This window comes from Balaenoptera borealis (assembly GCF_965194805.1).
Source record: "Balaenoptera borealis genome assembly, chromosome: 17".
NCBI classification, from domain to species: domain Eukaryota; kingdom Metazoa; phylum Chordata; class Mammalia; order Artiodactyla; family Balaenopteridae; genus Balaenoptera; species Balaenoptera borealis.
In genome coordinates, this window is record NC_138876.1 from 1,737,591 (window position 1) to 1,760,262 (window position 22,672).

A 22,672-nucleotide genomic window follows, 5' to 3' on the forward strand; every position below is an offset into this window, starting at 1 on the left:
TCACCTGGCACCTGGAGCAGGGCCCGGCCGCAGGCTCCGAAGAGTATGATCGTGTACTGGGGGTCCCGGCGCCCCGAGGGAGAGCTCGCCATCCATGGGGAGGGGAGGGCAGGAGGGTGATGCCGCCTACGGGCCTGGTGAAGGTGGAGCTGGCGGGACAGGTGTGCCGCGGGCCGCGTGTGCCCTTCTCCCCGGTGCTGCTGCCACAATGTGTGACGCGACAGAAATAAAGCCGGGGGTGGTGGGGCTGGTTACGAGGGGGAGGGCATGGCGCCAAGGAGATGGACGTCAAGGTGGCTGGTGGAATGGGGGGCTGGGTGGTGTTGCTGTCAGGCGGGTGGTGGGAGTCCCCAGCCGGGGGGGCTTAAATCCTGGCTCTGACCCCAAAAGGTCGTGAGGCCTGGGGCCGATCACTTCATTTCTTGGTAGTCTGTGTTGCTCGACCTCCGACTTCCTGTTTTCCTGTTTCTGCAGCTAGACTCTTCCCCGACGGCGGGGGTGGGAGGGAACGTGGCAGGCGGGGCAGGGTGGCTGGTGGAGTTGATGGACACAGGGCGGCGGAGGGAATGAAATGGAGGCTCCGCCCTGGCCCAGGATCACCCCGGGGCCTGGCATGAGGGGCTGCCTGGTCTGGCTCCTGCCCAGGACAGACCCAGAGACCAGCTTCTTGGATGGGGTGTGGGGAGAGAGGGGCCTAGGGGACACGCCCAGGGGCCATCTATAAGGACAGGAGGCCAGTGCGTGTGCGTGTGTGCACGTGCATGTGTGTGTGCACGTGCATGTGTGTGCGTGTGTGTGCATTGCGTGTGTGTGCACGCACGTGTGCGTGTGTGCGTGCGTGTGTGTGTGTAAGGAGTGATGGTCTCAGCACGCCCCCACCCCCATCCCCAGAATCACACTGCACCCCAGGGGTGGCATCCCGAGTGCCATGGGCAGGCGATATGGGTCACAAACAGGGCCAGGGCTGTGCAGCTTGTCCCTCCTGGGCTGACCTCCTTAGTGCCCTTGGCGCCCACGACCTGCTGGCCCCAGATTTAGATGCGTGAAGATCAGCAGCTCCCCAAACCCTGAGAAGGTGGGGAAGGCCATTTCCCAACTGATAAAAGGAGAAAAGACACAGGACTTCTCCCCGCCCCGCCCCCTCCCTGCCCTTGGAGCCAGAGCGCTGATCTGAAGGTGGGTGGCACCTTCACCTACGTGCCCGCCCCCCCAAAGCGCGGCACCCCCGCCTCCCGGTGCAGCCAGCGCGGCCTGGACCCACCCGGCCAAGAGCGGAATCCAGGTTTCCTGGGGGAGGACGGGCTCGGCTCCTGGGACCCCCACTGGCGCCGAGGTCCCCTGGGTCCTGGGAAGGAGCCGTCTGGCCTCTCCCAGAGCCGAGATCAGGGCCACAGCAGAGAGCTCTGGGGCTTCAGTGCCGCCATCCCAAGTCTACGCGCCAACCTCCTGACCTGCGGAAGTCTCGCTTCAGAAGGCGAGGGCAGTGGGCAGCGTCCCAGCATCAAGCGAGGTGGGGCAGGGCCGCCCTGACCAGAGGGCTTCTTGGTGTGTCCACAGCCCACGTGTCCTGCTTTCCTCAGGGCCCGCGAGGGAGAAGGGACGCCCATTTTGCAGATGCGTGGTGAGTGGTGACACGGGCTGAGGACCTGGACTGAGCTCAGGCATCGCCTAGAGGGTAGGTGCTCAGCTGGATTCCCTGACATCTGCCCCTGGCCGCAGCTGCGCCCAGAGCCTGGTCAGAGACCCCTACGGCTCTGCCACAGTGGGGACCTGAGCGGGGCAGGCAGGACACCCCTCGGTCCAGGGTGGGCCCGGGCCCACCCTGTGCCACCCGCAGTGCTCGTGTCACGGCTGACTCTGGAGGGAAAGCAGGTGTATTGGCACGTGCTTGTGTGTGCAACCCACGTGTGCATGCACGTATGCTGGTGTGAACACACACGATATGCAGTGCAGGTGCGCATGCACAGAGGCACAGGCATGCACACGCACACCACACCCATGCATATGTGTGCACACACGTGTATGCACACGGGGCAAGGCCACAGGTATGGTGCACTGCACAAACACCGCTGGCGTGCACACATGTCACACACGCGGACACTCATGCATGTGAATGTAAACACAAATACACGAGGTCTGTGCAGACCTCACGGGTATAAGAGCACGGGCACGTGGGTTTGTCACATGTACGAGTGCCTGCCTGGCATGTGCTGTGGCCGGACGAGGGAGGAGTGGCAAATCCGTCTGCCCTGGAGAAGCTGGGTGGCCCGATGAATAAACCGCTTGGATTGTATAATGGTCGTGTTGTGCTTTTCACAGTTGAAGGTGTGAGGTGCTACCTGCGAATTTTAAATTGGGCCAAATGGAGACTGGCAGTGTCCTGGGCTTGGCAACCAGGGGCTGCCATGTTCTTGGCTCCAGGAGGGACACCAGCCCCTCCCGGTCTGAGGGACTGCCCACACCATGCCCAGCCCCCCACCCCCTCGCCCCACTGTGGCGTGCCCTTATCCGCCCCCCACCAGTGCTCCTCCTCTTCCAAGGAGCCTGCCCTGTGTGCCCCAGGCTCCTTTTCTTCCTCAGGACCCTGTCCACAGAGGACGGCTGAGCCGCATGCCTCTCTCACAGCACATGCCTCCCCCACAGTATCTTTCAGTGGCCTGTAACAGAAAACCCAACTCAAGCTGGCTTACACCGTAAAGGGAATGGATTGACTCCTATAAATGAAAGTCTGGACAGTGTGGGTTTCAGGCAAAGTGTGATCAGGGTTCCAGCTCTGCTTCTCTGCAATTCTCCTTGCTTTGCCTTGTCCTCATGTGTCAACTTTGTCTTCATGATGGCTCCCTTCACAGGGCAGGACGAAACAGCATCCTTAGCCCTCACCTGCACCCCATACAGTCTTCCTCATCGTGCGTCTTTTACCTCATGGTACCAGATAACCGCTCAAGCTCCAGTTGTCACGTCTGTCTTCTGGTCAGCAGGAAGAAGAAGGGGAGAAGAAAGGTCTGCTCTGCTCTTTATGGGCACTTCCCAGAGGTTGCTCACATCATTCCCCATGAATCCCATTGGTCAGAACGTAGACTCAGGCTGCCTCGCAGTGAAGTCTATTCTGGCAGCTGCTCACCCAGCTGAAGACCCAGGGTTCTATTCCAGAGGAAGGAGGAGCACTGGGGAATGGGACCGTTAGCAAGTGGCTACAGACGCCACCCCCTGGGAGTGCTAGGACAATCCCAGCGTGGGGCCTGCCCTCACCGTCCTGGCTCAGCCCCATCAGCAAGCAGAGCCGTGCCCCGCTCCAGGAGCCGTGGCTCGGGGGTGACTCAGACGCTGACTTACCCTTGGTCACCCACAGACCGGTGGAGAGATAAGCCTCGGATCCAGGACAGGGGTGGCGAGGGACACAAAGATGGTCAGACAGATGCCGCCAAGGAAGGGGTCCCTTTGCACGCTCTGGGCAGGGTGGTCCAGGGCGGGGAAGACCCCACAGTTGGGCGTGGGGCAGAGCGCCCACTGGCCACAGGCAGCGGCAGCCCAGAGGTGGACCATCCAGCTGGGGAAACGGGCCGGCCTGCCGCGGAGCAGGGGGCAGGTGAAGCGTGCAGGGTGGCGCTGGGCCCTGGTGCCTGTGCCTGCCCGGCGTCCTCAGGCTGCTTGTGGCCACGGGACCTGCCCAGCGAGACCCCCTGGCGGCCTGACCCGCTGCTCATGCTGCCCGCCTCCGGCCCTCCTGTCTCTCCCCAGAGCTAGAGCTGCGGGGGCCGTCCTCACTCACTGGCCATGAAGGGAGCCAGTGTCATTTAACGAATTAACAAGCCCTCTCCTGCAGCAGGAGGCACCTTTTAGCACAACCCAGTTTGACTCCTGTGAGTGGGGCCCTTGGCAGCAGGGTGCCCTAGGGCCGGCCCCCACCCAGAGGTCCGCGGGTGTTCTGCCCCCGGTCACCCCTGTGCCGGGGGCCCTGCTGAGCCCGCGGGAATCCCTGCACAGGTTTCCAGCTCCCTCCCAGCACTGCCGCTGTGCCCCCCCCCACCCCCCCGCACCCTGCTCGACAGGTGCCCTTAGATGGAGGACAGAGTCACTGCAGAGTGACCTGAGGGCAAAGCCGAAGCAGAGGACCGACCAGCGGCGCGCTGGGAGGGGCGTCCCTGGCTTCAGGCAGTCCTGGCTCCAAATCCCAGCCTCTCCTGTGCCTACCGGCCCCCTGCGGCTGGGCCTCTGATGCCTCCTGAAAAGTGGGGCAAAGGTCTCCCTGTCGAGGGAGTGGCGTGTGCAGCGCCCGGCAGGGGCCAGCACACAGTAGGCGCCCAATAAATACCATTCTCCATCTCTTGTTTCCAGTCTAACGGGGAGGGGCGCCGCTGCCCTCAGAGAGCCAGACGGGGAGACGGGGAGACGGAACACCCTGAGGGAGGACAGGTGCAAGTGTGGAGGGAGGGACCGAGGGCCACCGACCGCCTGTCTCAGCATCATAACGAGGACGGAAGCCTGTGAGCTGCTGTCCCACCCAACGCTCCCGCCGGAAGTGCTCCTGAAGCCCGGCCGGGTCCGAGGCCCTCACCCCAGACATTAAACTAATTAATTCACACGTGGAGCTCTGTGACTTTTAACATATTTTATATTTGTTTGTCCACACAACTATCAGGGTACGAACAGTCTCGATCCTGCCAAAACTCCCCCAGGCTGCCCGTCTGCGGGCACACCTTCCCCTGACCCCTCATCCCTGGCCACCACGTGTGTGTCCTCCATCACTACAGTTTTGTTCTGTTGAGGCTGTCCTGTCCGCGGAATCACACAGCAGGCCGAATTTTGAGGCTGGCCTCTTCTGCTCAGCATAAAGCTGTTGCGATTCACCTGCACCGTTGCATGTATCTAGCTGTTTTCTCTTTCCTGCTGGGGACCACTCCACTGCACGCAGGTACCGCAGCTGGTTTAACCACCATCCTTTGACGGACACCCAGTTATTTCCAATTTGGGGTTATTACAAATAAAGGTGCTATGAACACTTGTGTACAGGTTTTTGCGAACATGAGTCTTTGTTTCACTTGGGTAAATTCCTAGGATGGGTATCCACTTACCAGGAATCTCATGGGCCCCGCATTATGTGTATGTCTAACTGTGTTTCAGAGTGGCTGTCCTATTTTACATTCTCACAGGCAGTGAACATTCCTGTTGCTCGACGTTGTCAGGTATGGTTGATATTCTTTATTTCAGCTGTTCTAATAGGTATGAATTGGTATCTCATCACGGTTTGAATTTGCATTTCCCTAATCACTAGTGATGTAGAATATTTTCCCATATGCCTATTTATAATCTGAATATCTTCTTCGGTGGTGTGTCTTTTCAAATATCTTGCCCTTTTTATTCCCTTAACTTTTTATTTCAAAGCAATGATAGACCCACAGGAGGTTATGAAATTTCCACAGAGAGAGAAATCCTTCACTTGGGAATGTCTTCATTTCACCTTCATGCCTGAAAGGTATTTTCCCTGGACATAGAAGTCTGAACTTCAGTTCTTTCTTTCAGCACTTGGAAAATATTGTTCTACTTCTGTCTGGCCTCCATGGTTTCTGATGAGACAGCCAAAGTCAGCTGGATAGTTTTCCCCTTGTAAATAATTCGTTGTTTTTCTTTCTGCTTTCATTTGTCTTTAGCTTTTAGCAGTTTGATCTTGATGTGTCTGAGAATGAATTTCTTTGGTTCGTGGATCTTCCTGAATCTGTAGGTTTATGTATTTTACTAAATCTGGGGAATTTTCAGCCATTCTTTCTTCAAATATTTTTTCTGCATCACAATTTTTTGTTTCCCTCTGAGACCCCAAGTTTGTGAATATTAGACCTTCTGATATTATCCCACAGGTCCTAGAGCTCTATTTTTCTTCTTTTAATCTATCTTCCCCTCCTGCTCATGTCAGATACTTTCTATTGATCTGTGTTCATGTTCACTAGTAATTTCTTCTGTCATCTACATTCTGCTATTGAATTCATACCCTGAGTATTTTTACTTTGCTTATGTATTTTTCAGTTGTCATGTTTCCATTTGGTTCTTCTTTATGTCTTTTTTTTTTTTTTTTTTTTTTTTTGCTAAGGCTTTCTATATTTCTGTTTATTTCAAGACTGTTTGCCCTTACTTGTTGGAACATTTTTATAACGGCTGCTTTTAAGTCTTTGTTTGATAATCCTAACATCTGTGATATCTCAAGTTGGCTGCTGTTTATCATTTTGTTCCATGCAAAATGCAAGTTGTGATTTTCCTGTTTCTTCATATGCCAAATCATTTTGGATTGTATCCTAGAAATTTTGTATATTATTTTATAAGACTCTGGATATGTTCTAAGTCCTGTGGAGATGTATCAAATAGACACTTAGACTTTAGCAGGCAATCAACACAGTTGCGTCCAGGCTGCAAGTTCTGACCAGTCTTCAGGGGTTGTGATTCCTACCTCAGGTCAGAGTTTAGAGCATTTCAGTGCTATTCAGATCCGTCCTGTGTGAGCATCCAGTGGACATTCTGGGATTGGGCAGTATCTACCCTGTAGCTAATTTCTCAGAATTTTTGGCACACCATTTAGGGTCCACGCCTGCTTAGCTTGGGGCTGATCCTCAGCAATCATAAACAAGTAAGGGGTCACTTTTCCGAGCCCCCTCTCTGTGTTCTCCTGATCGTTTGTTTCCTGGGATGCCTCCCTTTGGTCTTCTGGCCAAAGGATGGGGTTTTCATTAGGACACTCTGCTACGTACTTCCTATGACTGTGTCCACATCCAGGACCAAGTGGAGTGAGGAAGGAGTGAGAGAGAAAAAAAGTGGGCCCACCTGGCCTTCTTGAGAGCACAGCTCCTGATTAGGGAGGGAATCTCCCCTCCTTTACACACTTAATGCCCTCGGGCCTACTGCTGTTGCCATTGCCAAGCTGGCCACTGCAAGGACTGCCTGGGGGCTGGGTGTGGGATGACAGAGAAAAGAAAAATAAACGGGGCATCTCTCCCACTCTCTTTCAGTGTTAGGAGTCCTCTTCTTTGAGCCATAAGTAGAGGGATTTTCTTTGAACTCTCTCTGGTGGCACTGAGGCCCATTCCAGACTTCAGGCAGCCTTGATCTAAGCTGGAGGACAGGAGGGAAAAGGGGGGGGAACTGGCCAGTGAGTTGAGGGTGCTTCAAAGTCCAGTTTTCTTCCCAGGCACCTGCTAACCTTTACTTGCGAGAGCCCCTCGCACTGCTCTGGGCACTCCGTCTGGGTTTGCAGCCACGATCAATGAGGCGGTGTGTGTGCCTGCACCGTCCTACCTGCAACCGAGCCCCCAGAGACTTTAACACCAACCTCCCTTCCCCACGGTCTCAGCCTCTGGGGCCCCCCACCTGTCTCCAAACGGGAGGAGAAGGCAAAAGGGGATGGGGTCCCCCCGTTTAATTATCTGTCTTTCCAACACAGAGGAGTCCTAGACCCTCCATCTGGGACACTAGGGAGGGTCTAGGCTTGACCCGCCAAGCCAAGCATCACCCCACGTGCAGAAGGCTGGGGTGAAGCGAGCCAGGCCACATGACGGGGTAGGCAAGGTCCAAAGCCATCGCGGACCACTCGGCCTGAGCATGGCTCCCAGAGTCATCCGGAATTCAGGAAGGGCAGGTGGAAGGAACGTCATCGTCTGACCTCCTGAAGGTGCTTGGACTCTCCCTGCACCGCCTAAACCTAAACTTCCCTCCTCGACCCTTAAGAAAAGCCTTTATCTTCTCACGAGATGCTGGCCCTCTGGGCCATTAGACGTTTGTTCCAAAGTTCTCATCCTTTTCTGTCATCAAAGGGGTGAAAAACCAAACATCCATTAGATGAAGGACAGAATTCCCAGGCCCGAGAGCTGGTGGGCCTCGGGGGGGGGGGGGACGATGGGGCCGAGTGTTGGTGACTGCACCGTGATGGCGGCAGAGGGGACGTGAGGTGGCACCACGTACAGCAGTGACCGTGGGGACGGTGGAGATGTCGGTGGTCCCACGGTGACGGCAGGGATGGAGCCAGTGGTGAAGTGAAGGCAATGGCTGACGGTGGTGTGGACATTTGGACCCGCGCCCAGCAGCGGGAAACCCCGCCATCACAGTCACCGCACGCCTGGTGCGTGAGCCCGGCCTGACATCAGACGGCGGAGGCTGGACGGTGGCCACGTCTGCCTTGTGGGATCCGGACAGGAGTTTGGCCTAAAGCTGCCGGGGGTGTCGGTTGGGGGGTACGGTCTTCTGCCCGCTGCATCCCTCCTCCGGTTCCTCCGCCCCTGCCTGACTCAGGAGTGGGGATGGGCCGTCACCCAAGAGGATCCCTTCACAGTCCAGGGTTGGGGACAGGGAGGTGGTGGTCCACAGCCAAGGTCCCGCCTCTGGGTCCTGAGAGATTTGCCCGCTGGAAGTTTACTGTGGAAAGCAGATGGGAACAGCTCCTGGGGCGGCGGGGGGAGGCTGGGCCGAGGGAGAGACTGCACTAGGTGCCCTCGACCCAGAGACCCCAGCTGGCCTCACAGGAGGGGGGACGACCCTGTAGAGCTGTCCCAGACTGGGCCTCTGCAGAGTCTATGCACCAGTCCTGGGCTGTGGGCTGCCCTGCGGTGGACGGCGAGGAGGCCCCTTCCAGCCAGGCCGGTCCCACAGAGGGAACCGGATGGGGCTGGCAGCACCCCAGCGCTGGAGAGCCGGTGCCTGGCCTGAAGGAGAATCAGGGGGTGTCCCCGGAAGCCACCGCAAGCCCCATGGCCCGGGGTGGGGTCATTGCTGACCTCGCTCCTCCCCAGTGTGGTGACTTCATGGGGCTGAATTCAAAGCAAAAATAGCTGGTGGGATGGAGCTGGAGAGGAAGCTTTACCCCTGGAGGACAGGGCTGGGGGCCTTAGACGGGGAGGGCCGGCAGGGTGCCCACCTTCCACACAGAACTGCCCTGGTTGCTTGTGAGGGACTCGCCAGGAGAGTGACTCGGAGGGGATCCAGACCCAGCGATGCTTGATGGGGACACTTTCAGAGGCACCCAGGTTCCCAGACAGGACCTGAGCACGGTTCCTCCTGGGGTTCCAGGACCGTGGGAGACCTCCCGCCTCGGGGCCAGACTGAGACCCAACCTCGGTGCACGCTGAGCCCTGAACCTGGTCACAGGCTGACCCTGGTCCCAGTCCGAGCCCTTACCTCACTGGACAGCCCAGTGGCACAGTCCTTGGCCACAGGGAAGCCTGGGTAGCAGAAGCAGAGGGGCAGTGGTTATGGGGACCCCACTCTGAGCTGGGCACGTGGCTCTACTGACATCCACCAGCAGGTCCACACCTTGTCCTGGGCCCACGTGCCCCTACTCCCTCCCCACTGCCCCCGAGACCCCGACTCCTGGCGGGAGAGGCAGGGACCACGCCCGCCCGCAGTGCCGCACGGTGACTCCTGCAATGCTCCCTCACTTTATTTTTATCCCCATCAAGCCCTATAAATACAGCAGTGATCACCAAACACAGTCAACGTGCCCAACGCCTCCTGCCCGCGGTGTTGCACGCCCACACAGCCGGGGACCCGGGGCAGAGGGACTGACACACGAGGCTCTAGGGAAGGTGCGGCAGATCCTCAGCTTGGAGCCCTGGGACAGACCCCATCTACCCCCCAGTGGACATGCGGGCACCTCTCATCTTTCTTCTCAGTTGTGATGCCAAGTTAATAGGACATTTTCTTTCCCTGGGGTCTCTGGATCTCAGTTTTCCCATTAGAGAAATGGGGGTGACAACCTGGGTGGACCTCATATGTGGTCATTTCCCCGCGCCCAACGCCCACTCCTGGAGGGGACAGGGGCTTCGCTGGTTTCGGTCTCTTCTGTCCCCTGTGCTTGGTCAAGACCCTCTGTGAATGTTCGTTGAGTGAGTGGATGGGTGGATGGATGGATGGAAGGAAGGAGGGATGGGTGGGTGGGCGGGTAGATGGATGGAGGACATGAAATCATGGCCCCGCTGAGCCCAGGAGGGGCTCAGTGCGGGGCGAGGGCGATACCACCGCGCTTCATCAGGGCGGCCGCCCCACCTTCACCTCCAGGCAGCCCCTCCTCGTGGACGGGGATCTGTCGAGGCGTGGAGGGAGGAGGGGCTCCGCAGCTCACCTGCGGGACTGCTGGGAGGCCCCCAGGCAGGGGCAGGAGGAGGGGCCATGAATCCAGAAAACCCACGTGGGTGGTGCTCCCCAGCCAGGAGGCTCTGCTCTGTCCCCCAAGGTGACGGTGCCCCCAGGTGAGACTCGGAATCAAGGCCAATGTCTTCTTTTTCCAGATGGGAGAGGAATGTCCGGAAATGCTGATGTGGCTCAGGACACGGGGAGTCAAGGTCAGGCTGGGGCCTTGGTATTCCCTGATCTCACCCCACTGACCACCGTTCCTGGGCCTGGCTGGCCCTGCAGGGGCCTGAGCACTTGTCCCTGGGGCCCCGCTCAGGGCTCGGCCTGAGCCGGGCACAGGGGAGCCGCTCTGGCACCGTGTGCCGCCCCCTCCCCCAGGTTCCCCCATTACACGGGGACTGTGCTGGAGTCCCACGGGCTGGTCTCTGTAATCATGCCTTGTTAAACACCCACCCTGATGGAAACAGGGGAGACGCCTGGGCTGTCTGCTCCATGGTCAACATCAGGATAACTCCACCCAGTAACTGTGCACTGCCCAGGGGGCTCCAAGGCCCTCATCCCATGGCCTCATAGGCCCTGGGAGCTCCCTGCAGACAGGCCGAGGAAGCAGCCCACCGTGGTCCAGCCTGGATTCCCTTCCTCTAGGCCTCCTTGACTTCTGAGGGGCCAGAGACGCTGTTCGTTCTGGTGTCGGACACCTCCGAAGATGAAGGCGCGCAGGGCCCACTGGCCCCAGGGAGAAGCCCCCAGCCATGCCCTCAAGCCCCCAGTCCACCTGTTTTCAGAGCCCACAGCTCGGCCAGGGAGCAGGTATCCGAGAGGGAGGAGGGATAGTCACAGGTCTGGGCTGAGAGAGAGCTGATGGAGCTTGAGGTTCGTGGGGACCCCAGGGAACGGGACAGACCATCGTAGCGAGGGCAGAGCCCCCAGCCCTGGGGACGTCAGCAGTCAGAGGAGGAGGGAAGGGCATCGGACAGGCAGGCAGGAGCTCAGGCTCCAGGCCCAGTTCTGCCCCATTGCTAGGCAGCCTTGGGGGCCACCTCCCTGCTCTGGGGCTCAGTTTCCCCCAGAACATTCCACATGATCTCCAAGACCTCTTCATCTCGGCCACTCCATCTACCACTCATTCACTCACTCATTCATTCCTTCTATTAACACACAGTGAAAAGCAGCCACGTGACAGGTGCTGCCGACAGGTCGCTCTCAGTATGCTGGGGTTGGGGGCGGGGGTGGAGGCGTGGACAGTGTGATCAGTGCTGTGAAAGAGGCAAGTCTGGAGCCGGGGAGCTTGGAGGAGACCCCAGCCCCAGGTCAAGGTGCAGGTGTGTGGGAGGGACAGCTTGAAGGATGGGGACGTCACCTTCCAGGCAGAGGGACCCGGCTGGGCACAGGTGAGAGGATGCACCTGGAGAGTTAGTGGCCATGGGCTTGCGGCAGCGTCCGGCAGGGCCTGGGGCCTGCGCTCCCACTCTGCCACCTCGCAGACCCCTCCTACTTCATCAACAACCCGGGAGGTGGGGCTGTCGGGTGCTTTCTGCCCACACACAGCGCTGGCGTGAGGTTTGGCAGCTTGCTTGCCGGGAGGGGGCCCTGGAAGCACAAAGTGTTTTGATTTTGTAAAATGCTGTTCTCTCTGAGCTTTACCTTTGCTCATTAGCATCTCGTTACTGCAGTTCCCTGCGCGTGGCGGGTGGGGATGGGGAGGAACACACTGAAATCAGTTCTTGACTCTATGAGTGTGAGAATGTGTGTGACTGTGTATGAGTGTGTGGGACTGTGTTTGTGTCAGTGTCAATGTGTGCAGGGAGGAGAGGAGGGGGAAGCAGTGGGGAGACCGGGCAAACCCCCACGTGTTAGGTTTGGGATAGGAGTTTGGGCAGAATCCGACACAGGAGGTGGACATGGCGACCTTCTTCAGCAGCCATGTTAAATTCATACCGTTCCTGCTGGCAAACTCCTACTCATCCTTCAGCACCCAATCCAAATGCCCCTTCTCTGGGAAACCTTTCCAACACCCTGTTTCCTCATACAACCTTCTAACAACAGACTTACAGCCCAGTAGGTGATTCTTTGGGCCTGTCTGTCCCCTTCTGCTCCTCTGAGACACCCTGAGGGCAGCCTCCACATGCTCTTGGCCCTGGTATTTGGCACTGGTGCTCAGCACCCACCCAAGAGATCAATGACAAGTCAGACAGGCCATGTGCTCACACGTGCCCAGGGTCTCCAGCGGGCCAGGCCTGGGCTAAGGGCTGTGAAGGCTTCACGGGTGTTGGCCCACACAAGCCTCACGTCAGCTCCACGGAGCAGGGGACACTGTGGTCCATGCTGCAGATCTGAGGAAGCCAAGGCTCAGGGCAGGTGCCGACGTGCCGCCCCTGCTGGCCAGTGGTAGAGCCAGGGGGAGGCGCTGCAGGGCTGGTGGGCCACTGTGGCCAGTGATCTGGCGGTCCAGCTGGAGGGAGAAGAGGGACAGGGAGAGGAGAAGGAGTCTGCCTGTCCTTAAACAGAGACTTGGTACCAAAAGAACAAGGTGCCATGTGTGCAGAGCACCTCAGAGGAAATCAAGGCGGGGTGTGGGCAGAAGCCACGTTGGTCCCGGCATGCGGACGCCTTGGGCCGAGAGAACTCACCACACTCCTCCCAGAGGAGCCCAAAGCGCAGGCCCAGCTCCCACCGCCCTACCTGGGGGTGAGCCAGACCCACGCAGGGTGCGGCAGTGGCCCCCTGCTCCCTTCCCCCTCCCCCAACACCCCCTGCTCTTTTGTTCTCTTCCTCCCCCACTTGCCAGCTCCTCACGCCAACTCCCTGAGCCCCTGGGAAACAGCGCTGGGCTGATGCACCCCCTTCCCCAAACCCCAAGTGCTGTCTGGGGCTCAGATAGCGGTCCAGGCCCTGCAGAAGCGGTGCCTTTTCCTCTGTCCGCTTCCTGCAGCCCAACCTTTGTCCTCTCCTCTCACACTCAGTCGCCCATGGATGAGAGAGCCCCTCGGCCTGGGGCCCTTCCCTCTTGGGGCTTGTCTGGCGTCAGCTGGAGGCCCTCAAGCCGGCGGAGCTCCTCTATGTCCTGGTGGCAAGGGGGATGCACGCAGGACAGTGGGGCAGGCTTGGCACAGCTGGAAAGAGGCGCCCCTCACTGCTGCTCCCGGTCCTGTGTCTGGGGCCAGCCATGGGGGCCACCAAACTGCCCGGGAGGCCACAGAATGCGGGTGTGTCCTGGGCAGAGAAATAAGCGCCAGTGAGCTCTGGCTGCCTCGGTTGGCCCCCAAGGTGTCCCCTTCAGTGTCTGTCTTCCCATCCCTTCTGCTCTCGCCCCCCACGTGAGTACCGCAGGCTGCCCAGGGGCTGGGGGTGTGGCCAGCACGCTTACGGCCCTCATGGGGTCTCAGTGTCACCTGGGCGCAGGTGTACTGCGCATCAGTGCACACACCGAGCACAGGTAATCAGGCCAAATTGTGTGTGGTGGACCTTAAAGGGAGAAGTAGACGAGACCCTCCCTAAAGTCCACTGGGCTGGTCTTCGAGCCCACGGCCCATGATCTGAAGGCCACTACCTGCCCATGATCTGAAGCCCCGAGGGGCGCGGGCTGTGATGTAGAGGTAGAGCTCTGGCCTGGGCGTCAGAGACAGGCCTGGGGCCTCAGCAGCGCTGGGCCTGTGTGTGCCCCTCGCTGCCAGGGCCAGGTTCCCCACCTGTGGCTGAGGGAGCAGAAGGGGTGGTCTGAGCGGCAGGGGCTCTGAGGCCATCAGTGGCTGGAGAGGTCAGGACGCCTCCACAGAGGTGGTGTGACAGCGGCACACGGATGTCTGCAGTCTCCTTGCCTTCCTGTTGGACACTCCCAACTCACCTCCTGGAAGCGCTACCCCTCAACACTCCCCTGTGCCAGGCCTCCTTGTCAAGGGGAACTTCCCTGACCCCCAGCCCCCCTTTGGATCCCCCACACCCCCGTTCTGCTCCTGTACAGCCTTCACCCAGGTTCCCAGTGCACATTTGTGCATTTTGTGGCCTGCCTGCTAAACAGCAAGCACTGTGACAAGGGCTGTGTCTTGGTGGAGACTATTAGATGGGCCCCATCCTCCCCTTCTTACTTGGTACAAGAGGCCAGATGGCCACTGGGAACATAGTCCTCGGGGAGAAGACATTTCGTAGCCTCCTTTGCAACTAAAAGTACCCAAGGGACCCAGTTTTGGCAAGTGGGGGGGGTGGTGTTGGGGGGTGTAAGCAGATATGGGGTGTACAGTATCTAGGAATTGTACTTAAAAGGATGGGATTGGGGGTGCGTGCATTCCCACTATCCAGTTCTCCTTCCTGCTGTTGGAAAGCAGACGTGATGGCTGGCACTTATACAGCCATTTTGTGCCATGAGGCAGAGGGGCCCATTAGAGGGTCAGAGAAACAACAAGATTAAAGGAGTCCAGGGTACTGATGATTGCGAGGCCCACCCTCCCAGCCCTATGGCCTATTTGGACTTGAATGTGTACCACTGAAAGTAAACGTTGATCTTATTTAAGCCACTGTTATTGGGATTTTCTGGCATTAGCAACCAAATCTAATTGTGTGGCATCCCCAAGGTCTAGCATGTTGCCTGACATCGGAAGATTGTTGAATGAATAAATGATGGCAAACAGGATAAGATTTGGCAAGACGAGAGGGGGACGCTGTGCCAAGTAGCAAGCCTGGGTGGTGGGTGAGGGACAGACAGACTGGCTCCTTGGGGTGTGGAGATGCCTCCTCCCATGGGGGTGGGGAATAAGCAGGTTCTGCTACTTCCCAGGAGGGGCGGCAAACTCCTCCTTCACAGAGGATGCGATTAGCAAAGACAACACTCAAGTGCTCCTGTCATGGAGTTTCTTTTTTTTTTTTTGCCACTCCTGCTTGGTGATAAATACCTTGGTAGGCTGCTAGGAGTCTCACGTGGAGTCAGTTTTCTAAGCGCCTGAGACTGGTCTCGAACAGCTGGGGTTGAGGTGCTTGTCTTGGTCAAGCCCCTGCTAGGTGCTGGGCCTGCGCCAGCCCTTCCCCAGCACGTGTCCCCCAGTGACACTGCCCTGTACGGGTGACAGGTGACAGGGTAGCAGTGCGCCACCCTGCCACTCCCATGCCTGCTCTCCAGCCAGCTCCCACATCACCGCTTTGACCACGCCCAGAGAAGGTGTCACTGCTCAACATCACACAGCAACACAGGGATAGGTTTGGTGTTAGAAGAGAGTAGGCTCTGTGGGGACACAGAGTGAACACTAGGCCCCCGTGAGTGCAGCTTGTGTGCTCACTGACTTGTCATCACTCCCTGAGGCCACACCACGTGCAGGGTGCCCTGCTGAGCGCCAAGATGCAAATTCAACCACATGGGCCTGCCCTCAAGAGGCCTGTTGCACGGTGGGCAGGTCACAAGCCTACCAGGGTGGTCGTCATGCCGGATGCGGTCGTACGGGCTAGGAGCGGTGCCAGCAGCAGTGTGGAGGAAGCAGGGGCTGGTCTCCTGTCTCATGAGAGGGTGCAGCTGGGGCGGAGGCTCCACCACGCAGCTGCTCCCTGTCCACAGCTTGGGACCCACCCCTCTGCTCCCCAAATGGCTGCTCTCCTTGGGACACCGTGCCCGCGTTCCAGGCTGGAACAAGAGAAGGCAGAGGGCTAGCTGGCTACATCGGACCCTTCTGGGTCTGAAGACTCACCGTGTCCTCTGCCGTCGTCCTCCGGGCCAGCACTACCTTGCTGCCTTGAACAAAATGGGTTCTGTTGGTAAGGGACAAAGGGGGACTGGGCCGCAGGGATGACCTGCTCACAGGATTTGATGGAGGAGGGTCTGTGGTGGGTGAGTGACGGCTGCCACGTGCTGGGTCGGGGCGGGGGGGGGGGCGCAGCGTGGAAGTGTAAACACCTTCTTCCCCTGGACGGGGCTGGGTGGGCTGATTTCCCAGAGAAGCTGACCTGGGAGCCGGTCTTCAGGGGATGGACAGGAAGGGTGGGGGAGGGGAACTCGCTGCAGACCCCAGGTTGACAGTGTTTGACCCAGGGATCTGGTACAACCACGCAGAAGCCCAGGTGGCTTCTCCTGTTACAGCGAGCGTTTCTGGGGTCGGCTTCGGCGGGCGCTACACGGAGGCTCCTTCTGAAGACCCCGCGGGCACAGTGAGGCTGCAGTGCAGCGGACAGATGCCCCGTGGGGGCTGCGGCAGCTTCTTCCCTCCGCTCTTCCTCTGGGGGTCTCTTGGCCATCCCCTTGACCCTCAACCGTCCGGGTCCTGGTTCTCCCAGAGGAAGGTCCTGATGGAGGGGGCCGTCTCTCCTGCTTCTCCGGGGCGCGCTAGGGGGCCTCGCCCCAGACTGGGGAGGAGGCAGCAGGTACTGAGCACCCGCCCTGGGCGGCCCTGCTCGCGCTAGACCACCCGGTCCGCAGCCCCGGGGGCACCCGCTCGGCCCGCTGGGTTGGCGGGAAGCACACTCTGCAGGTGGTCGTCCTGGAGGAGGTGTACTTCGCTTTCCCCTCCTTTCCTCCACACCCGCGCCCGCTGAGGGTGGGGCGTGGCCGGAGCACCCTCAGACCGCGCTCTCTGGAGACCCGTCCCCTGAAGGCCCTCCGAGGACAGGCTTTGGTGTGTGGTGACGATCCCGTCTACTCCCCGCAGGCACGGACCAAGGCGTGGGGTCCGCAGGGCACGGCCCCTCCCGGCAGTGCTCAGCGGCCGCCCTAGACCCGGGCGCTGGCCCTTGTGCCCTCCGGACCCGAGTCCGGGGCCCGCACGGCCACTGCGCCGCCGCGGCTCTGCCTCTCAGACCCGTGAGATCCGGTCGGGCCTCTGAGGCGGGGGCCGCGCACTCCGCGTCTGTCACCCCCGTTCCACAGATGGGGGGACTGAGGCTCGGGGGTGCGAGTGAGCCGGCCACCTACAGGCCCGGGAAGGCGGCGGGAACGGCTCGACCCAGCCCGGCAGGCTGGGACGGCGCATCCTCGGTGGCCCTCGAGGGCCCCGGCCCTGGGTACCCGCGGGTGCTCCCGCCGGGCGCAGCCTTTCTGGCCCAGCCGGCCGCCGTCCCAAGCCGTTTCCGCCGCCCGCGCGGGGCACTCTGGGACTTGCAGTCCCCGGGCTCACGCCGTCCGCAGCCCGTCCGCGGCTCGGCGGCCATTGGCTGGCGCGAGGCGTCGGGGCCGACGGGACGGACGGGGGGCGGCCTCGCGGCCCTCGCCGGCGCGAGAAGGGCCGTCACGTGATGTTTGGGTGCCGGCTCCGCCCCCCGTACCGCCCCTCCCGCCGAGAGCGCACGGAGCGCGCCCGCGAGTCACCGAGGCCCAGGTGAGGCAGCGGCGCGCGGTGGCGCCGGGCCGGCGGGGGTAGGCTGGCTCGGCTGGGAGGGCGCGAGGCCGGAGGCGGAGGCGGCGGAGGCCGGGGCCGGGAGGGCCGCGCGCGGCCAGTGGTGGTCGGGGGCCGGGTGGGGCGGGGCCCGCGCGGCGGGAGGGCCTCCGGGAGGGGCGGGACCGCCATGGGAGGGGCGGGGTCTAGGGGGCGGGGTCGTGGGAGGGGCAGGGTCTCGGGGGCGGAGCGCTCGCACCGAGGCCCGGGTGCCCACCTGTTGGGCGCCAGGGACGCTGCTCATCACCAGCGAGCGGGAGGCAGCCCTTGAGGGAGACCCGGACACGATGCGCCTCCCCTCTGCTCCTTTCTGCCTTTCCTCTACGTTTGGCTTAAAACGTGCCTCTGGGGCACGGAGGGCAGGGGCCCTCCCGCCCGTCCAGCTTCCAGGTGACTGATCTGTGCTGCCCCCGCGGAAGCCCTCCAGAGGCTTCCTGTGGGGAGACTCACGTTTCACTCCTCCTTTGCCCTCTGGGCTCTTTGTGCGCCGTCCAGTGTGGCGGCCACTAGCCAGCGCGGCGCAGGCATGGGACACTGTAGTCATGGCAGAAAATTCTGTGGGTCGAGCTGCTGGACTCGATGGGCCTGCTGCCATTGCAGGCACACCTGGCGCCTTCCTCACCCACCCTCTTCCTGCCCTTGTCTTAGTTCCTGGTGGGATGGCAGCTCACCATCTTTCCGGCGGGTCATAGCCCACTTTCCTGACCGCCCTCTCCTACCAGTACCCTGGTTCAGGTCCTTTCTCTTTTCCTTCCCAGCACTTCATGTTTTGTCACTGTCGCTTGTTTTCCGCTTTATCTTGGGTCCCCAGGAGGCAGGGATTGGGATTGTTCCTCACTATAGCCCCAGGGTGGACAGAGTGTCAGGGTGAGGTCCAGGTGAAGTTTGTCAGTATTGGAGTGCTTCAGCCTATTAAAATGGTACTTCTGAGTGGTCAACCTCATATGTTGTAGGTCCTCGGTAGAAACCCGGTGCAGCCTGACCAGGACAGTGCAGGAGCCCAGTTGTGACTGCAGTGGCTGTGGGAGAGTGGCAGTCCGAGAAGGCTTCCTGGAGGGGGTGGAGCTTCCTGGGCCACGTGCACATTTCTCTCCTCCTTTGTTTGCTCTGACTGTATCCAGGCTACCTTCTCCGGGCCGCTCCTCTGCAGGGCCCTGAGGTGGGCACCTAGACACGGGCACTGCAGTCTAGGGGTTTGGGGGCTCATGGGCAGACGGGAGTCCGTAAGTCTCTTCCTGCAAGGTGAAGGTCGGGACCCTGTTCCTGCCTACTGCTCCAGCCACATCTTCCACCACTTGCTTCGTGTGCCCTGCCAGTGCAGAAGCCCTTGTTTCCTGCGCAGCCCATGTCTTTTGTCATGTCTGTGCCTTCCACTTGGAATGCCTTGTACTCTGGTTCTCATTGGACGCTTTCCTGTCCCCTTCCTCCCCTGGGTCAGTTCACCCACGTTTGTGACCATGGCTCACAGCACAAAGCACCTGTCTGTGTTACTGAGAGTTTCGTTGCTCTCCGACTAGTGTTTGGACTAGTGTTTGGGAGAAACAAACTGTTGGCCAAGGCTTAGATTTTTTTTTTAACGCGCACAGGCATATCTGTGGTTGCTGGGTTTGTTTTGATTGTGTTATTTGCTACAAATGGAATTTAACCTGGGTGGCTCAGTCCAGCCGTAATCCTTTCTGTTCTCTGAATTGTGATCTGTGCCATGCCAGTAATGACGGACTTGCTGGGCTGTGAAGGTAGGCCGCCTCTCGGATTCCTCTGTTTTCTGCCAGAACATTCAGCACCGCGGGGCTGCTAAGTGTTTGCTGGATCCCTGAATGGAGGAGTGGGTGACAAAAGACTAAAGTGAAGGGAGAATGAACAGCAGCAGACCCGAGGGAGGCAGGTGAGGCCCAGATTGGGTGCTGATCCCAGGAGGGCCAGCCTGTGCCGCGCTGCGAGTCGCTTGAAGAGCACCCGAGACAGGGCTGTGGGGAGCAGGGACCAGGGGTCTGAGGTCTGGGCTCTGGGCCGGATCACACGAGGGGCCTGTGGCTAGAGGTGTGCGCCCCCTCCCAGCCCGCAGAGTCCAGGCTGTCGGCCCCTTGGCTCGGTATCGTGTGGCTGGGTCCACGATGGTGGTAGCAGTGCCGTGGACCTTTCCCCGGAGTGATTGCTGGCGGGGAAGAGCGGGGTCTTCCCGGGAACCGGCGCGGCAGGCTGCTCACGGTCCCAGCAGCCCTGCGCTCCCGCCTCCCGGAGAGGGCAGCCCGCCCCGAGGTGGACGCAGGAGAGCAGGCCAGGCGGTCGTGCTGACCCTGCGAGCCCCCAGCTCGGAGCTCCCAGTCAATAAAGTTTTATTGTTTCCTTTACGTGGGTTGATGGAAGACTGTCTCGTTTTCTGCCTCTTGATGTCCCCCGAGGGAAGGATGGGGACCCAGCCCTGCGTCAGCATCCGGGTACGAACAGTGAAGCCCCGCGGACACAGCGTGGTGGAGTCTCAGCTGTGGGGTCCTGAGCCACGCTGCTCATGAGCACGTCCCCGCCCTCTGTCCTTTCTGATCCCGCAGCCACCGGGAGGTGGTGGCGTCCGCGCCATCGCAGAGACACAGGCACTGAAGCTGTGGGAGGGGCTGTGGAGTCAGGGAGTGCCCGGGAGGCTGGTGCAGCTGCCCCTCTTCTGAGCAGCCCTCCGGCTCCAGAGGGTGCCCTCTGGCCTGCGTCTGAGGTGGATGAGCGGGAACACAGGAGAACTGGCCATCGTCACCCTCTTTGTATCACCATCGTGATAGTCAGCACCGTTTATGGACCTAGCACCTGCTAGGTTCCTCATATTCCTAAGATCAGCACGCTTCCCAGGGCTGAGTAACTTACCCGGAGTCACAGGCCCATAAGTGAGCGGCCAGGATTTGCCTCCAGCACTCTGGCTCCAGAGCCCGCTCACCGCTCTGCTGTCCCGCCCGCCCAGACTTCCTGCTCTGCTGCTTCCTGGGAGGACCAGATCGGAAGATGCCACCGCCCCAGAGGATGCTTTCTGAGTTGGAGAACGTCTTTGGTAGTGGTGATGATTATACTAATAAAGACTTAATCCTGACTTTCCCTCCATATTGAATTGATGTTCTAAAGGAGAGCCTGGCAAGGGTCGAGGGCATTAGGGAGTCCAGGTCTGGAAGTGTGGTATCTCTCATGGGGGGGGGTGGGTCGCGGCTGGGCTGGAACTTGGAATTCTTGTTCCCGGTGTGGCCGGATGAAAGGGGGTTAGAGTGAGCCCACTATTGGCCATGGCTGCTCTCTGGGATCTGTGGAAAGGAGTCAGGTCCTTAGGGCTTTGGGACCAGGTGCCATGCTCGGGCACCTGTCTGTCCACGTCTGTCCTACTGTTGCCCGAGCCAGACCCTGGACGTGGTCGCAGGGTCACAGGCTGCGCCTGCACCAACTAAGAAGCCGGATGTTAGGGGTGCGGGGTGGTGGGGAAGGAGGGGGGTGGGATGTTGTCTGGGGAAGATGGGGGGCAGGCACCCTGGGGGATGGCAGGGGCATCAGAGCTCTGTTCAGGGAGTTGACGCCAGACAGAGCCGGCCGGGGGCAGCCCCCCCGCCTTCCGCCCCAGACACTTCTGGCTGGCTGCCCTCCACCGGGAGCCATAATCTATTCCTGCCAAGTATTTGGAAAGGGACACAGTTTTACACCGGCAGCCCGGAATCAATCTCTCCCACGTGAACACGGCACAACAGCCCCCTTCCCGGGCCTGGCTGCCCTCTCAGCACAGGCTTTCAGTGGCGGTGCCAACGAGGAGCTGGATCCCTGCCTCGGGTCTGCCCTCCTTCCCCGCTACGGCCTCACCCACAGCCAGGGTGCTAATGAGCCTGGGCAGGTGGGAGGCGGGCCTGGGCTTGGGCACTGAGTCGGTTCTGTGTCCACCGGGTCCAGGGTCCGGAAAGCCTTCAGTCGCAGGGCGGACGTTCTCGCTGGTCCGCAACCTCCAGCCTGGACCCCGTAATTCCTCTCTCAGTGTCCTGGCTCTTCTTGCCCGGGGGCCGCTCTGGCGTGTTTCCCCGGCTGACATCTCTCAGGGCGCCCATCTGCAGCATCAGGCTGCCTCCGCACTTGGCCTCTGCAGCTCTCACAGTGTGACCTGAATGTCTTTCCAGCCTCTGGTCAACCTGCTGGGCCGATTTCTCGGCTGCCCAAGCCTGCCCTCTGGGGTCAGCTTGGCTGCCCGTCTGGCTGGAATGGCCGGGCGCCAGCGCCCCCGGGGACGTCCTCCGACCGGTCAAGGCTCAGGTCTGCGCTGCTGTGTGGAAGCCTGGCCCGTCCTCGGGGACCTGGCACAGGGCAGGGCAGGGGCTGCAGACTGACGGAGAGCCTTGCGTGGCTGCTCCCTCGTTTCCTTGTGGTCGTTTGTTTGGTGTCGGGCTCCCCATGTGCTCTCCAGGGCCAGGACCCTGTCTGTCTCTGTGGCCCCAGCACAGGAAGAGCACACAGTAGGTGCTTGATAAATGCTCATGTAAGCACAAGCTAGCTATTTCTCAGCTCTTTCAGCTGGTTTCTGGGCACCTGCTGTGCCGGGGGCCACCCGCATCTCCAGGAGGGCCAGCCGTGAGCAGGTGCTTCACACGTGCGCCCCGGCTCCTCAGAGCAGAAGGGAGATGGCAGCTTGCAGGGGGCGGAGCTGTGTGGGGATGAGTCTTCCAGGGCCCTGCAGGTGGGTGGCACGTGGAACGTGCTGTAGGGACCCTGAGGAGCGTGGCCGCAGCTCTGAGTGGAGGGTGTGGTGGTTTTAGTGCCACTGGTCAGAGCAGGGAAGCGGGGCAGTCACTTCCTCTTAGACCTCAGGAGGTGATGCCTGTTTTCCCAAGGCCACGAAGTGCAGAGCAGGCTGGGCGTAGGACCTGGCGTGTCCAGCCCTAGAACCTGGGCTTTCCCACTCTGCCCCACAGCGTTACCGACCCAGGGTTGTGGAGAGCTGCTGGACCAGTGGCTTGAGGGGGTCCCCGGAACTGGGGGGGCTCTAGTCACCCCAGCTGGCAGCATCCTCTTCCTTCAGCAAGAGCAGCTCCGATCTCATCCATTTCGCCTGGACCTTCTGAGGATGATTGTGTTTGAAGAAAGGATTCTGTAGCTGGGAAAAGCTCTAAAGCTGGTTCAGCCCTCATTTTACACCTGCGGAGGCAGGGGCCAGAGCCGCCTGCTGCTGTGGGGTGCAGCCTTGCCCTGCCTCTTCCGTCTGGCAGTGTGTGCCG

At 60.2% G+C, this 22,672-nt stretch overlaps 1 protein-coding gene across 5 annotated transcripts in view; it reads left to right on the top strand.

Moving 5' to 3' along the window:
• The first annotated feature begins 14,576 nt into the window (after nt 1–14,576).
• Nucleotides 14,577–22,672, top strand: part of TSNARE1 (t-SNARE domain containing 1) — a 133,734-nt gene continuing 125,638 nt past the window's right edge. For 3 of the 5 annotated variants that reach the window (XM_082363853.1, XM_082363856.1, XM_082363857.1), the window contains exon 1: nt 14,577–15,840. In XM_082363853.1, the coding sequence (XP_082219979.1) occupies nt 15,447–15,840 (394 nt within the window). In that variant the 5' untranslated portion in view covers nt 14,577–15,446. The other 2 variants (XM_082363855.1, XM_082363854.1) reach the window with 2 other exon arrangements.